The sequence below is a fragment of the Sciurus carolinensis genome, chromosome 6, assembly GCF_902686445.1.
Source record: "Sciurus carolinensis chromosome 6, mSciCar1.2, whole genome shotgun sequence".
NCBI lineage: Eukaryota > Metazoa > Chordata > Mammalia > Rodentia > Sciuridae > Sciurus > Sciurus carolinensis.
Genome location: NC_062218.1, coordinates 58,878,117 through 58,893,882, shown reverse-complemented (window position 1 = coordinate 58,893,882; position 15,766 = coordinate 58,878,117). Strand labels below are relative to the sequence as shown.

Sequence of the window (15,766 nt, the reverse complement as noted above, 5' to 3'; positions counted from 1 at the left end):
GATCAAAAATAAATATCCATGAATAAAGAATTGGTTAAATTGTTACATCTTTAAATTAGAATGTTATGCTGCCATATAAAGTGAGGATATTAATTTCTCATTGATAACACCAAGACAAATTGAGAAAAGCAAAAAGCTAAATAATGTATGTAATATTCTATTTATATGAAAAAGGGAAAAATTTTTGCTGTTTGTATACATATTAGCCCGGATTTTGTTTGTTTCTGTAACAACATACCTGAAGTTAGATAACTTTTAAAGAAGAGATTCATTTAGCCTAGAGGTTCAAGGGTAAAGGCCTACATCTGCTGATGGCCACCTTATTGCTCCAAGGCAGTATAAGGCAGCACATAGCAAGAGACAGAGCCCTGTTGTGTGTCTGCTCTGGTTGCTCTTCCTTCTTCTTATAAAGCCACCAGTATTCAATCATGAGGGCTCCCCCCTGATGAACTTGTCTAATTCCAATCACCTCCTTAAAGCTCCTTCTCTAAATACCATAGTCAATGGTTTGTATCTTTTTAATATCTCACACTGGGGATTAAATTTCAACACATGAACGCTTAGGAGATACATTCAAACCATAGCAGTGTGGAATATTTCTGGAGGAATTCATATGAATAAGAAGCCAGAAACATGGTTGCCGCTAGGGATAGGGTTAGAGGGGGACACTACTGAATCACCATTTGCTCATTTGCTCAGGATTTTGTGCTTATTGCTCTGATCTCTCTTTAGTGTCTCTTTTATATTAGTATTTATTTCAACATCTTTTTGAAGATGAATTCAGGATTTCTTCATTTATTCTTACCAGCCCTCCATTTCCACTTATCTACTAGACAACCCCTGCTTGTGTACTGAGCCAACCCATTAAATCTACTTAAAAATATTTCTGTCCAGAGCCAGATACAGTGGTATACACCTGTAATTCCAATGATTTAGGGGGCTAAGGCAGTAGGACTACAAGTCTGTGGTCAACCTTATCAACTTAGCAAGACCCTGTCTCAAAATAAAAAATAAAAGGGGGTGGGAGTGAAAGAAAAAGATATTCTGTTCATAAAATTCATATGCAATATGATGTTCTCATCTGTATTTTCTTAAAATAGTCTTCTGGAGCAGAATCTCTATACATATATATCTGAATGTGTTATAAGTTGGGGCATTATCTGTTGGTAACTTTAATCATCTTTTTAAAAAATATTGTAGAGAGAGCAAGAGCATAAAATTGCTCTTTTGCAGATCAGTTTACCTATCTACATGGTTTTCCATTATTTATATAGACTATAGTTGTTTCTACTTAATTATGTATTAGTTCAGCTGAAAACTTTACTTTGTACAACAGAATGGATAAACTAATGCTAGACCATTTAAATATACTAGATCATCCCCAAATTATTTTGAGTTACATTTTGCTTTCTGCACCAAAATCTTTGTTGCTGCTCTAGGACCTTCAGTGAAATAAGTAAAGCAGAAGAACAGTACATCTTATGTCAAGAACTTTGCAGTGAACTCGCTCAAGATCTCCAGAAAGAAGGGCTTAAGGTACTTTATTTTGATGTGATGTTCTTAGTTTAAAAAATGTTAATGATGCTACTTGAAATGAGTAAGATTACCCGTTTCTTAAAGCTCAATACAAAGTAGTTAATGTTGGAAGAGAGTATTCTAACCCCAACAATTAGAATAAATTTAGTTCTGACCCATATCTGAGGTCTATGATGAGATCATTCTTTTGAAAAAGAAACTTGTGATGCTGGAATGGTTCCAATATCATTACACACAACTTCATGCTACCTCCAGAGTACATTTGATTAAGTACAAAATCAGTGTTATATTGGCCTTAGAAAGGCAAAGAAGAATTTCCCTAGAATTGTATTCACATATTATAAATGCCTTTCCAATTATCCTTTAATGTTTTTCTCATGTAGACAATGACCTTCTAGAATAATAGGCATTTTGTTTCAAAGACTAATCCAGATTGCTTACTTGAAAAAAAAAAAAAAAAAGAGCCTGGAATGCTTTGAACTTTCTGTTTTATAATCTTCCCTCACTATAATTCATGTTTAGTATTTCCCAACCATCCCAGACCAGGAGTAGAGTTATTCTAAAGTAATAGAAAAATATTAAAAAGTTATTAGAAAAACTGGAGTATCTGATGAGCCTTTTTCTTGTAATCCCTCTCTATCATGTGAATACAGAGATCTTTTTTCAAATATTTTTAAAATAAACTTAATTTTAGAAACATTTTAGATTCACAGGAAAGTTACAAAAAGAATATAGAGATTTCCAGTGTAAACTTCATCCAGTTTCCTTGATTATTAACATTTTATGTTACCATAGTACATTTGTCAAAAACAAAGCAAATGACATTATTAGCACATTATTGTTAACTAAACTTCAAATTTTATTTGGGTTTTGCTCATTTTTCTGTTAATCACCTTCCTGTTCCAGGATTCAATTTAGGGAACTACATTGCATTTAATTGTCATGTGTCCCTAGTCTCCTTTGGTCTGTCAGTTTCCCAGTCTATCCTCCTTTTTCATGACTTTGAAAATCTTGAGGTGTACTGGTCAGATATTCTGTCAAATGTCCCTCAATCTGGGTTTGTTCAGTGTTTTTTTGTTTTGTTTTGTTTTGTTTTTTATGATTAGACAATGATATAGGTTTTTAGAAAGAATATCACAAAGATGAAGTGCCCTTATTATATCCTGCCAGGTGGTATATAGTAGCCACATGATATCATGGGTGACACTAGTTTTTATCACTTGGTTAAGGTAGTGATTGCTACTCTGCTCCCCTATGAAATTACTGATTTTGCCTTTGAAAATGAGTTAGTCTTAACTCATCCTCAAATGAAGGGCAGGAATTAAATTCCACCTCCAGGAGATACTAAAATATGCTTAATATAAAATTTGCAGTTTTAGCCATTTGTCAGTGTTTGATTCAGTGGCATTAAGAACATTCACACTATTGTGCAACCATCACCATCATCCATCATCATCCCCAAATGGAACTCTATACCCTGAAGACACTAACTGCACAGGGAATTCTTACACATAAATTGTTAGACATAGTATTTGGCATGTAGCAGGCACACAGTAAATGTGAACTATCAGTGAGACCTCTTCAATGAGGCACTTTTATATTTAAAAAAATTTTTTTTCATCCCTTTTTAGGAATTGAATTAACTAAAAGAGATTCAGTAAAAAAAAAAAAAAAAAGTGATCAGTTAACTTTCCCTTTATTTAAGGGTATCTTATAAAAATTCAGTTGGGGATGGGAATAATAGTTACTGGCTAAAGTGGAATTTTCAGATTACTTAAAGATTTTAATTATTCTTTGTGATAGTTTTCACTATCATGATTTATAAATAATTGGTTATACTTCCACATTCTTACATGTTATTAAAAGACCTTTCTGAATTTTTCTAACCTGTAAATAACTTTTTTCTAAATATTAGAAACCCTTATGTAATAATGTATTCTATGTGTTATAGGGTAGAACTGTTACCATTAAGCTGAAGAATGTGAATTTTGAAGTGAAAACTCGTGCATCTACAGTTTCATCTGTTGTTTCTACTGCGGAAGAAATATTTGCCATTGCTAAGGAGTTGCTAAGGACAGAAATTGATGCTGATTTTCCAAATCCCTTGAGATTAAGACTTATGGGTATGGCTTTTTTTTTTTCTTAAAGCTATTAGATTTTCCCAAAAAAATTAATTTTGGAAATATTCTCGCCTCTATATTATTTCTTAAACCTGTCTATGAAGTACTTTCTGTATTCCTGCCACTTATTGTAACCTGATGCATGTGAAGCCATTATTATTAGTTTGATTCCATTTTGAATCAATAGAAGTTTTTCTTTTCTTTTTATGTACTAGAATAATTTGGGCAAGAAAGGTTTCAAAATTCAAAACTTTCCAGATTTTAGAAAGCAGATTCAGTGCCTAGTAAGTGTATTATGTAATACTCCTTTGGGAGTCTGGAGCAGTGCCCCATGATGGAACACATTAATATTTTTTGTAGCATAACAAAAAAAAATTCACATACTGTAAGGACTCTAAATAATTTCACATTAATTCAGGCATCCTTTATCACTTGTTGCTTGCAATTATCAGAACTTTTTGGATTTCAGAATTATGGAATAAATGATTAAAACACCAAGAAACCACATCTCCAGCCACTTCATATTAAAAACAAACAAATAGGCCATGTTTCCAAAGTGAATTATGTAAAAGAATGTTACATGGATAAGCAGTTCAGATGTCCACTTTACTGCTAAGAGTGTGTCATTAGTCATACTTTCATATAAAATTAGCATACCCTGAATCAATTAAATAAAGTATGTTCATTAAAAGAGCCAAAGAACAAGTATAGAGAAGCTTTATTCATAGTTGCTTAAGATGTCCTTCAGTTGATGGATAAATAAATTAGGGAATAATCCAGACAGTGAAATAATATTCAGTGCATGAAAGAAATAAGCTATTGTCAGGCGCTATGGCACATGCCTGTAATCCCAGCAGCTCAGAAGACTGAGGCAGGAAGATTACAAGTTCAAATCCAAGCATTAGCAGCTCAGCGAAGCCATAAGCAACTCAGCAAGACCCTTTCTCTAAATAAAATATAAAAAAAGGGCTGAGGATGTGGCTCAGAGGCAAAGCACTCCTGGGTTCAGTCCCCAGTACCAAAAAAAAAAAAGAAAGGAAGAAAGAAAGAAAGAAGCTATCAAGCCATGAAAAGATATGCAGGAAACTTACATGCATATTGATGGTGAAAGAAGCCAATCTGTAAAGGCTCCATACCATATGATTCCAGCTACATGACAATTCTGGAAAGGACAAAACCAAACAACAAAATATCAGTGGTTGTCTAGTGTTAGAGAGTAGAGATAGATGAATAAGAAGAGCACAAAGGAATGGAAGGACAATGAAACTATTCTGTGTATGATTTTTAATAGTGAAGATATGGACATTAGAAATTTATCTAAACCCATAGAATGTACAATGCCAAGAGTGTGAACTCTAATGTATCAAGGTAGGTTCATCATTTGTAACAAATGTTTGACTTTGGTGTAGGATGTGGCTAGCAGGAGAGGTTTTATATGAATGGGGGGCAGAGAATATATGAGAATTCTTTGTACCTTCTGCTTTTTTTTTTTTTTTTTTTTTTTTGGTTACTGGGGACTGAATTCAGGGCCACTCAACCACTGAGCAACATCCCCAGACCTATTTTGTATTTTATTTAGACACAGGATCTCACTGAGTTGCTTAGCGCCTCACCATTGCTGAGACTGGCTTTGAATTCTTGATCCTCCTATCTCAGCTTCCCAAGCTTCTGGGATTACAGGCAGGAGTCTTGCCCTTCTGCTAAACTTTGCTGTGAACCCAAAACTACTCTAAAAGAATAAAGTCTATTTTTTTTTAAAGTTGAAGTTAATTTCAATTTGTTGTTTTATATTTAATGGCATTGTATGTCAGATATTAATCGAAAGTTCTGTCATCTGTCAACTGCAATAGATTGCTAATATTTAATGATACATACTTGTGTAAAGGAAAGTAAATTTCCATTTACAAAATCAGCTTTGAAAACACATTCTTTAGTTAAGAAAATTTGGGGCTGGGGAAGTAGCTCTGTGGTAGAGTGCATTCTTATATGCACAAGGACACACACACACACACACACACACACAGAAAAGAAATATAGCATTGCTTATTATTTCTCTCTAATCAACATTTTATATAGATGTTACAACAGTATTATGTAAAGTATTTTTAATACATCAATTGGCTTTGTCAAATTTGTAATTATTTTGTGATTGGTTTAATTTAGGTGTTCGGATTTCTGGTTTTCCCAATGAAGAAGACAAGAAACACCAACAAAGGAGCATCATTGGCTTCTTACAGACTGGAAATCAAGCCCTGTCAGCCACTGGGTGTATACTAGAGAAAACAGACAAAGATCAGTTTGTAAAACCTCTAGAAATGTCTAATAAGAAGAGTTTCTTTGATAAAAAACGATCAGAAAGGAAATGGAGCCACCAGGATTCATCTAAATGTCAAACAATGGTTAAACAAAGTTTACAGATATCACAACCATTCCAAGTTTTAAAGAAGAATATGAGTGAGAATTTAGAAACATCAGATAATTCAGATAATTTCCAGATATTTACCTGTCCTGTTTGCTTTAGGGAGCAAAGAAGCATCAGTCTGGAAGCCTTTAATAAACATGTAGATGTGTGTCTTGATGGACCTTCAATCAGGGAGAACTCAAAAATGTTCTCTTCTTCAAATGCTTCCTCTACTGAAGTTAGCCTAAAAGAAAACACAAACCATTCTTTTTCACATTGTGAGAAGCAACATTATGAAACTCATCAGGAAAATGTAGAAATCACTTCAGTAGATTGTATGAATTTGGAAGAAACTAGAGATAATTCATCTAAAGCAGAAAGTGTAGATTCTTTAAGAAATGAGTACAGCAAGGAGGAATGTTCTAGACTTCCAAGCAAGTCTTGTATTATTTCATTGGAAAATGAAGATGCTGAATTACTAAGTAGACAAGAACCACTCCAACCTTGTGTACATCAGGTGACAGCAGGCCAAGCGCTAGTTTGTCCAGTTTGTAACCTAGAACAAAAAACTTCAGATCTTACACTGTTCAACGTACATGTGGATGTTTGCTTAAATAAAGGTATTATTCAAGAACTGAAAAATGATAAAGTTCAATCTCTTAATCAACCCAAAGACAGCTCCAGAAGTACTGGTGAGTTTGTAGTCATTTGAAAGAACATGATTTTCTAGGACTGTTTTATTTAACTTATTAAGATTGTTCATTCTGAAACACATACTATTAATAGGGTAGTTTGTATATGCTGCCAGCTAGAAAGAAGTTACCCAACCATAGATTAACATTAAACCCATTAACTCCCAAATTTTCAATTCTCTGACTGTTGTAACAAAATTGACACAGATGCATTAAAATAGTTTGGAAATTATAACCTAGAGCTTATATGCATGGTATTAATATTTTATCATAATTGTTATACCCTTTAATATGATTATTATATAGCATAATATTTATAGCTCTTATAATTGTGTACTATAATTATGTCAATATTCAATTATTATATAATTATGATAAGATTAATTTTTATTATTTTATAAGAATAATTGTTTGTTTTTTTTTTTAGAATAATTGTTTTTAAAGCCATTAGTTTGAGTTAACCCATTTTGTCCCATCATCCTCTATGTGGAATACCTATAAAAAAATCAAATATAGTGTATATAATTATATAATATATAATAATAATAATATGTAAATATATTATATTCATATACATATTTATTAGTGCATTATATTTATAAATAATAGTGACATTCATTTTGACATTCATAAATTCATATAATTTGCTCTGTATTTCAGTCCCTTGTATTTTCCCTTTCCTCCTCCCTCCCCTTGACTCCCTTCCTCTACTCTGTTGGTCTTCCTGATATTTGTTTTCTAATTGGTGTGTTATAGTTGCATATAAAAGTAGAATTCATTGTGATATATTCACACATGCACCTAGCATAATGTAGTCAATTTCATTCTGTAGTTCTCTTCCCCTCAACTCCTTTCCTCTATGCAACTGTTCTCCCTTCTGTTTTCTTGAGATCTCCTTTTTTAATTCCTTATTTCTCTCTAGTTTCCACATAAGAGAGAAAGCATTCAACCCTTGACTTTTTTGAGTCTGGCTTATTTCATTTAGCATGTCCCATCATGTTCTCCAGTTCTATCCATTTATGAGCAAATGACACAATTTGATTCTTCTTTATGGGTCAATAAAACTCTACTGTGTATATATGCCGTTTTCTTTCTCCATTCACTGTTGACAGGCACCTAGACTGGTTCCATAACTTGTCTGTTGTGAATTGCACCACTATACATGTGGGTGTGTATGTATCACTATAGTATGCTAATTTTACTTCCTTTGAATAAGTACCAAGGAGTTGGGATAGCTGGGTCATAGGATGGTTATAGTCCTAGCCTTTTTAGGAATCTCTATACTGTTTTTCAAAGTGTTGGAGTAATTTGCAGCCCACTAACAATGCTGTAAGTGGACCTTGTTCCCCCATCCTCACCAGCAATTATTGCTATTTGTATTCCTGATTGTTGCCATTCTACTGGAATGAGATGGAATTTCAATGTAGTTTTGATTTGCATATACCTGGTTGCTAAGGATGTTGAACATCTTTCTTTGTGTTGGACAGTGATTTAACTCAAATCAGTAGCTTTAAATTTAGGAGAAACTCCAGTTCGGGCTTTATCTAGCAAATAAACTCAAGAAGTTTAAAGAACTGTCAGCTAATTAAAAAAGAAATACCTTCTGAGAACATTTGTCAAAGCACAGTGGCAAATCATATATATTTACATAGTCAAGAAATCTCTTAACTTGTTTTTGGTAGTGCTGTGACTACCAAATTCCAAAAAAAGTGAAATTAGTCATAATGCTAGTAAAACTAAGTAAATTATGAAGACATGCTATAGAGTTATTTTCTGGTATGTGAAATATGAGCTATATAGTACCAATGAAATTTTTAGTATCTTTAATCAATCAGCTTTAACAGTTTAAATTTTTACATAGCTTTTCAATTATTTTATGGAATTACTTGAATTTTCTTTCCTCTAAAGGTAACTCAAGCAGAGTACAGAAGACTGTGGCAAGAACAAAAAGGTATGAATAATTTGAACTTTAATAAAACTAGCTGTAAAAACATCATATTTTGAGGGTTAAATTTTAAAAGATGTCAGAATTATAAATCATCAATTTTAGAAGTTATTTGAAAAATTATTTTTAAAAATCTCCTGTATTTTAATTGTGTGTGTGTGTGTGTGTTTCATTCCAGGTTAGGACTGACAGCAAAGTACTCAGCATCAAAGAAAATAAAGCCAAACAATCCCAGACACACCCTTGATATATTTTTTAAATGAACATTGAACATTTTATCAGCAATGTTAATTGAAACTTCTTATTTTGTAATAAATGAATTTATTCTTTCTCATTTTAACTTTATAGATTCATTTAGTGAAGACAAATACAATAATTCCTCCCAAATAATATTTCTTTTTCTAAGAATTTAGAATATAGGCTAATTTACTTCTTTATACCTTTTTTTATAATTATGAGAATTCCATTTCCATTACACATCAATTGTAAATCAGTCCTGTTAGAAATAATTTTAAAAAGAAAATAAGAAATGAGATCAGAAAGTCATCTATTGTCTTTTTCCTTCCCTTATTTTTTTTTTTTTTTTTTTTTAGTACTGGGGATTGAACTCAAGAGCACTCCACCATTGAGTTACATCCCAGTCCTTTTTATGTCTTTTTTTAGATGTCTCACTAAGTCTCATTAAGTGGCAGAGGCTGATCTGAAACTTGTGATCCTTCTTCCTCAGCCTCCTGCGTCACTGGAAATACAGGCATATACCTCTGTGCCTGGCTTCTTTATTACTTTTCTAGTGAATATAAAAGCATATTTAATGATAAGGGATCTTAGAGATTCATATAAACCTATTTTAGCCTAAGAATTTTTCAGCACTTAACCACTTTATAGGTATTGAACGACTGTGTTTCATCCTGTATCTTCAGGTACTTCGTGAGCATTCATGATTAAAATTTATCATCAGTTCTATGAAGAATATTAGCTTAACAGCATGAGTGATTTTGTTAACTTCAGGAAAATAATATATAGTACTGTGTTAGAAGGGTTTTTGCTTAAAATATTATTCATTTTTTTTCTATTTAACATTCTTTATCTTGTTGAATAAGCACTTGGTTCACTTTAAAAAAATATTTAGTATAAGATCCAAAGTAGTTTTTTCCCCTAATATAGGACTTCTATTTTTTATTATTATTATTATTATTATTATTATCACTCTTTTGAGGTACTTGGAATCAAACCCAGAGCCTCACACATTGCTACGCAAGTGCTCTACCATTATGTTACATCCCCAACCCTACTATAGGACTTATAGCACTCCCTTTGGGTGCTAGGGACTGAACCAGGGAGTGCTTTACCACTGAGCTACATCCTCAGTGATTTTTATTTTGTATTTTTGAGGTAGGGTCTTTCTGAGTTGCTTAGGGCCTCCTAGTTGCTAAGGCTAGCAACTCATGATTCCCCTGCCTCAGCCTCCCAAGTTATTGGGATTATAGGCATGTTCCACCATGTCAAGCTCTAATGTAGGACTTTTAAATGACAGTATTTCATTCCTTGACAAGTATGTTTGCACTTTCCACAGATTTGTAAAAAAAAAAAAAAATTTCATTCTACAAGAAAAAAATAATCTCTATTGTGGTTTTCTATCACATTCTTATTAATATTTGTAAAAGAAGATAGCTTAATAGTAGTTAGGTTACGTAGTTGCTCCAAATACTTTTGTACTATTAATTAATTCTTATCAAAAACCAATTACATAATTGAAATAAAATGGAAATCATTTCTGTGCTGCTTTGAGGAACTGAATCTTTTTTCTCCCATATTTTTATTTTCTTTTTGTATTTTAGCTCACTATATGAATATAGAAGGAAATAATATTGGAGAATTCTTTGACCAAAGTGGTAACTGGACTTTTAATTGCTAGATTGTTTAAATTAGGCCTAATGCTTGTTAGCTTGCCAGCCTCATATTTGATGTTGTTATACACCATGACAAATAGAAAGGAAGAAAGTTATAGCATTATGATTCTTGACTGTGTGACTTCCTTATGTACAAAATTAATAATGTACAAAATTAAATTCAGTGAAATTGATTTAATATGTTGAAAAGTAGATAACATCATATTTAATTGTTTTCTATCTTGCCTGAAATATTTTTATTGTTTTCAACATCAAGTACTAAATTATTTTCATTCAGATGATTTAATGGAATGCTAGCATGGTAGTATTTAATAGAAATTAAAATAAAATTTTAAAAGTTTAATTGATCTGTGTTATGATTTTGATATGAAGTGTTCTTCAAAGCCTCCTGTGTTTCTGCAGAACTATTTAAAGGTAAAATGAATTGTGAGAGCTGTAGCCTACATTAGTCCATCCTGGTTTGAATGGCCTGGGTGGTAATTGTAGAGGAGTGGGGCGTGGCTGTAAGATGTGGGTCACTGGGGATGTTCCCTGGATAGGTTGTTGTTCCTGCAGCCCCCTCCTTTCTCCCTTTTCTTTCTTTCTGCTTCCTGATCCCACCAGGAACTGAGCAGCTTTCTTCCACTGGGTCTTTCCCCCATAACATGCTGCCTCATCTTGGACTCAGAGCAATAGAGTTGGCCCTCTATGGACTGAAACCTCTAAAACCATGAGCTCCAAATAAAATTTTCCTCCTTTAAGTTCTTATTTTCAGGTATTTTGGTCACAGCAACATAAAAACTGACTAAAACAATCAGTTAGCCAGTAGAGATGGTTTCCTTACTTTTCTACTCTTCTCTCTCTCTCTGGTGGTTTTACTCTTGTTTTCTCTGCCTAGAATTCTCTCTACATCCTTTACTATCTGTTTTGTCTAATGCATCAACCCATTCCCTTTTTATTATAAGCATTTTTAGAAGATATAGCAAAACTGTAAGGAATAAGTACCCATAATACCTTACTTAGAGGGTCAAAATATAAAGAACCACCTGAGAGAACTGCAATATATGTTACTGGTAAAAACCAAAAGCAAAACACTATTCGGGAAGTTAAATTATTCTTATAAATCAGAAAGAAGAGACAGTTAATAGAAATTCAGAGACTTTAAATGGCACTTCATGTGAAAGGAAATTCAAATGACCAAAAACATGAAAACATTCTCCGCCACATTTGACATCTGGAAATGAAACATAAAACTACAAAGGGGTATCATTTCATCCCTATCCATTTTCGAAAATGAAATAATTCAGGTTTTAGTAATAATGTAAACTCTGAAAATAATCACTTTGAAAAACAATTAGTAATTAGTAAATTCAACAAATAAGGTAAATAAAAAATCGAAACAAGAATAAAATAAATAATAAAACTTTTTATTTTCAGATGGTATGTTAACCTACACTTTAATAGTTTTATTATTTTTTAAGAGAAAAGGTTTATTCTGACTTACTTACCTACGTTTAAAAAACTACAATAAGTAGGTTTTAAAAAACTATGTGTATAAGGTCAATGTATAAAATCAATAGCATTCCTATAAAACAGTAATACCCAATTAGAAAAAACATTAAAAGTAATCTCATCATGAGAATAACAGTCTACAAGGTAACTTGGGGAAAAAACTATCAAAAAATATGCAAGAATTTGAGAACTACAAAATATTGAAAGATAGACAGTGTATCTGAGTAAATGAAAAGAATAATCCTGTTTGTGATCAGGGAGAATGACTATCTAGTAACCCACCCCCAAATTATTCTGTAAATTCAATAAAATTCAAAACAAAACCCCTCATGGATTTTTTAGAAATTGGCAAGTAGAACCTAAATTTGATATAGAACAAGAAAAGCCCAAGAATAAAAACAGAATAGGCCCTATCAGCTATCAATATGTAGTAAGTAATACCACTTTAATAGAGTGTTATTAGCTCAGGAACAGGCATTTTTAATGTCAGTATGAAATGTATTGACTTCACAATCAGAAGAATGAGAAGTTATGCTCCATTTATGTATGATGTGTCAAAATACATTTTACTGTCATGTATAACTAATTAGAACAAATTTAAAATTTTTTTTTAAAGTATTGACTTCAGTAAGTGGTCCTTGTATGATTGATTATCCATAGATGACAAACAAACTTGATCCCTACCTTTCTGTGTAAGTAGTCCACAAGACTATCTTCCAGGTGTTTTTTTTTTTTTTTTTTTTTTTTTTTTTTTTTTTTTTTTGGTGGTGGTGGTGGTGCTGGGGATTGAACCCAGGGCCTTAATGCATATGAGGTAACCACTTTACCAACTGAGCTATAACCCCTGCCCTATCTTCATGTTTGACCTTGTTAAAAAAGACTTAACAGAACTCAGAAGTTGTAATACTTATGGTAAGATTTGTAACAGTGAAAAGATAACAAAATCTGCAAAGGGAGAAGGAGTAGGGCCAAGTCCAAGAGAAACGAGGCACAAGTGTCCAGGTGTTTCCTAATGGAGTAGTATGAGGACACACTTCATGAGACAGCATATGCAAAATATCACCAACCAGGGAAGCTTGCCCAAAACTGGTGTCCACAGTTTTTACTGGAAGTCAGTGACATAGGCATGCATCACCCATGTGATTGACCTTAGTCCTGAGCCATCCAGAGATCTAATGATACCTCCTGGCCCAGGACCTCAGGCTTCAAAGCCATGCATTTTCCATAAGTCATAATTTTAATATGAATTGTGTCATCAAACTACTGCAATATGGCTCCACGCCTTGGGCATATTACAATATTCTTACCAGGCTGGGTAGTTCAAAGGCTAAGAGGCCATGTCTCAAGATGGTCAAGGGTCAGTACTGAAGAGAGCTCCTTTGAGCAACTTGAGCCTGTTGTGTTAACCCTTCACTGTGCACTTACAAAATGTCCATTTATTAGAATTGTATTAAGATGTAGTATAAAAAAAGATAAGGATCACTTAGGGGCAACTTTTTTCAGCTTCCTTTTTGAAATGCAGAGAAATTTCAAATCCAAAACACATTTAGGGGATCTCAGATAAGGAGGATAGTCTATGTATTTGCAATACGTCATTATGAGTATATAATACAATAAATGGAATAAATAAGGCCTAATGATTATGTGCATTTGTATAATACCCTCTTCAATGGAATTCAAAGACCTCTTTTAGTATTCCTGTAACATTTCATTGTAGGGGCTGGGGATATAGTCAGTTGGTAGAGTGTGTGCCTAGATGTGCAAGGCCCTGGGTTCAATTCCTAGCACCACCAAAAACAAAACAAAACATTTCATTGTACATTTTACCTCAAATTTATGTGATAGGAATAAGCATTGTAAGAAGAATTTATATATCCAAATTATTCTGCCAGAAGTGCTTTCATTTTAAAGTTAGTGTGGGAATTGCATGTTTGTTAGGTAGTAGCTAGCAATGAGTAGTGAAATGCAAGGCAGGGTCACAGGTTTAGTTGAAGTACTGCTAAGGCAGATGAGTAAATAACTTGTAGCAGATAACCTGTAGAAAAACATTGGTACTCAGACCTTGAGAGTAAACAAATAGACATGAAAGGAGCTAATTGGGGAAATGCATCAAGAAAGAAGGATTACTGGAACTAACTCTTGACAGTCCTTGGGAGTGTTCTCTGCTTGAGCCTTACTTTCTTTTTACTTTCATTTTCTCATAAAATAAAGTTCTCTTGCATGACTTTTAGTGTCTGACATTAAATTTTCTTTTGTTGGAACATAAGAATCTGTTTTAGACTTTCAGCTCCCCAATCTCCTGTGACGTATCGACTGTATTGAAAAAGGAACCTTCAAGCATAAGAGATATTAGCATCCTCCTTGGTACTGCCAGCCATGTTAAGAGTTTAAGAAGGAACTTTGTGCTAAGAGAATGTAGGCACTGAGCATGTTTATATAAAAGGGAGATACAGCAATTAATAGGAGATAACTTTATTGCCCTCATTTAAAAATATCTAATCCTAGTTATCTTTTAATTCACCTTTTATTTCCATCTCTACCTCTGTCTGTCCCAAAGCTATTACTAAATTCTGTCTAACCTGTAGGTTCTTTCAGAAGCATCCATTTCTTTGTTATTTTTGTCAAACCCTTCTAATTCATTTCTCAGTTTTCTCTTCTCTAAACCATCTTATGCATTTTTTTTTACAGATTATTAGTTAAAAAAAAACCTGCTTTTATAATATCATTCGAGTTGTAAAAAATGCAAAAACTCCCTCTCAGGAGGAGGCCTACCTCCTGAGAGAAGAGGGGAGTGAGTGAATTTTAGTATATGATTATTTCTGTGGTATACATACTCCCACATTGACAGATCTCAAGCTATGTGATGTCAGCCACTTCATGAAACTCCTCCAAGTTAACCATCAACTCTTGCAAACCAATATAAGCTAGCTTCCCATGTATCACTGTCCATGATGCACTCCAAATACTGGCTTGGTACTCAGGGCCAGTCACTCTGCATAGCTTGTAGTTTCCTGAATAGGCCAAGCCATTTCTCCCTTTGACTCTGTACCCTGTTGCTTCTTTTGCTCTGACTGTGCTTTCTGAATGTTCTTTTACCCTGCCACCATGTACAACTGCTCATCTTTCAATTCAGCCCAAGGGCCCCCTTCACAAAAGAGTCCCTTGCCCTCAGGAGAATCTGATCAGTCACCTCTCTGTGTTCCCATTTCTCATTTTCTCTTTATAAAGACCCTGAAACTTTCTTTGCTGTGGTTTCCCATGTAGATCTCTCCCTACCGCAGTACAGACTCTTGAGAGATTCAGGCTCATCTGAAATTCAAGTATGAACTGTATGAACTGGCACAAAATAGATGTTAACAATCACAAATGAATGAGTAGTAGATGTCCAAAGAGTGGCGCCTATTACTACCTTATTGTTTTCTCTGGGAAAATAGGGTGGTAGCTGACTCAAGTAGCTGCATTCAAACTGCACCCTAAAGGACAGACATTCCAGAAAGAATTGCATTATTTTTCCTGTAATTGGATAATACCTGGCCTTATACATGTTTTACTACTATGTCCTTTTGTGGTGTATTGAAAATTTCTAAACAAGGGCTCAAACTATGACTGAGGCTAAAAAATTTTTTTGAGAAAATATTCCATTTTGAAAACTACCTGCAGCTGGTGGCTGA

At 33.5% G+C, this 15,766-nt stretch overlaps 1 protein-coding gene across 11 annotated transcripts in view; it reads left to right on the top strand.

Annotated features, from left to right (window-relative positions):
* The window catches only part of Polk (DNA polymerase kappa), a 151,130-nt gene that overhangs the window by 57,112 nt on the left and 78,252 nt on the right, over nt 1-15,766 (top strand). For 8 of the 11 annotated variants that reach the window (XM_047555708.1, XM_047555704.1, XM_047555705.1 and 5 more), the window contains 4 exons: nt 1,440-1,536; nt 3,488-3,659; nt 5,820-6,749; nt 8,658-8,700. In XM_047555708.1, coding sequence (XP_047411664.1) covers nt 1,440-1,536; nt 3,488-3,659; nt 5,820-6,749; nt 8,658-8,700 — 1,242 coding nt within the window. Of the gene's footprint in view, nt 1-1,439; nt 1,537-3,487; nt 3,660-5,819; nt 6,750-8,657; nt 8,701-8,872; nt 9,204-9,287; nt 10,352-15,766 lie in introns of those variants that run through there. The other 3 variants (XM_047555709.1, XM_047555706.1, XM_047555710.1) reach the window with 3 other exon arrangements.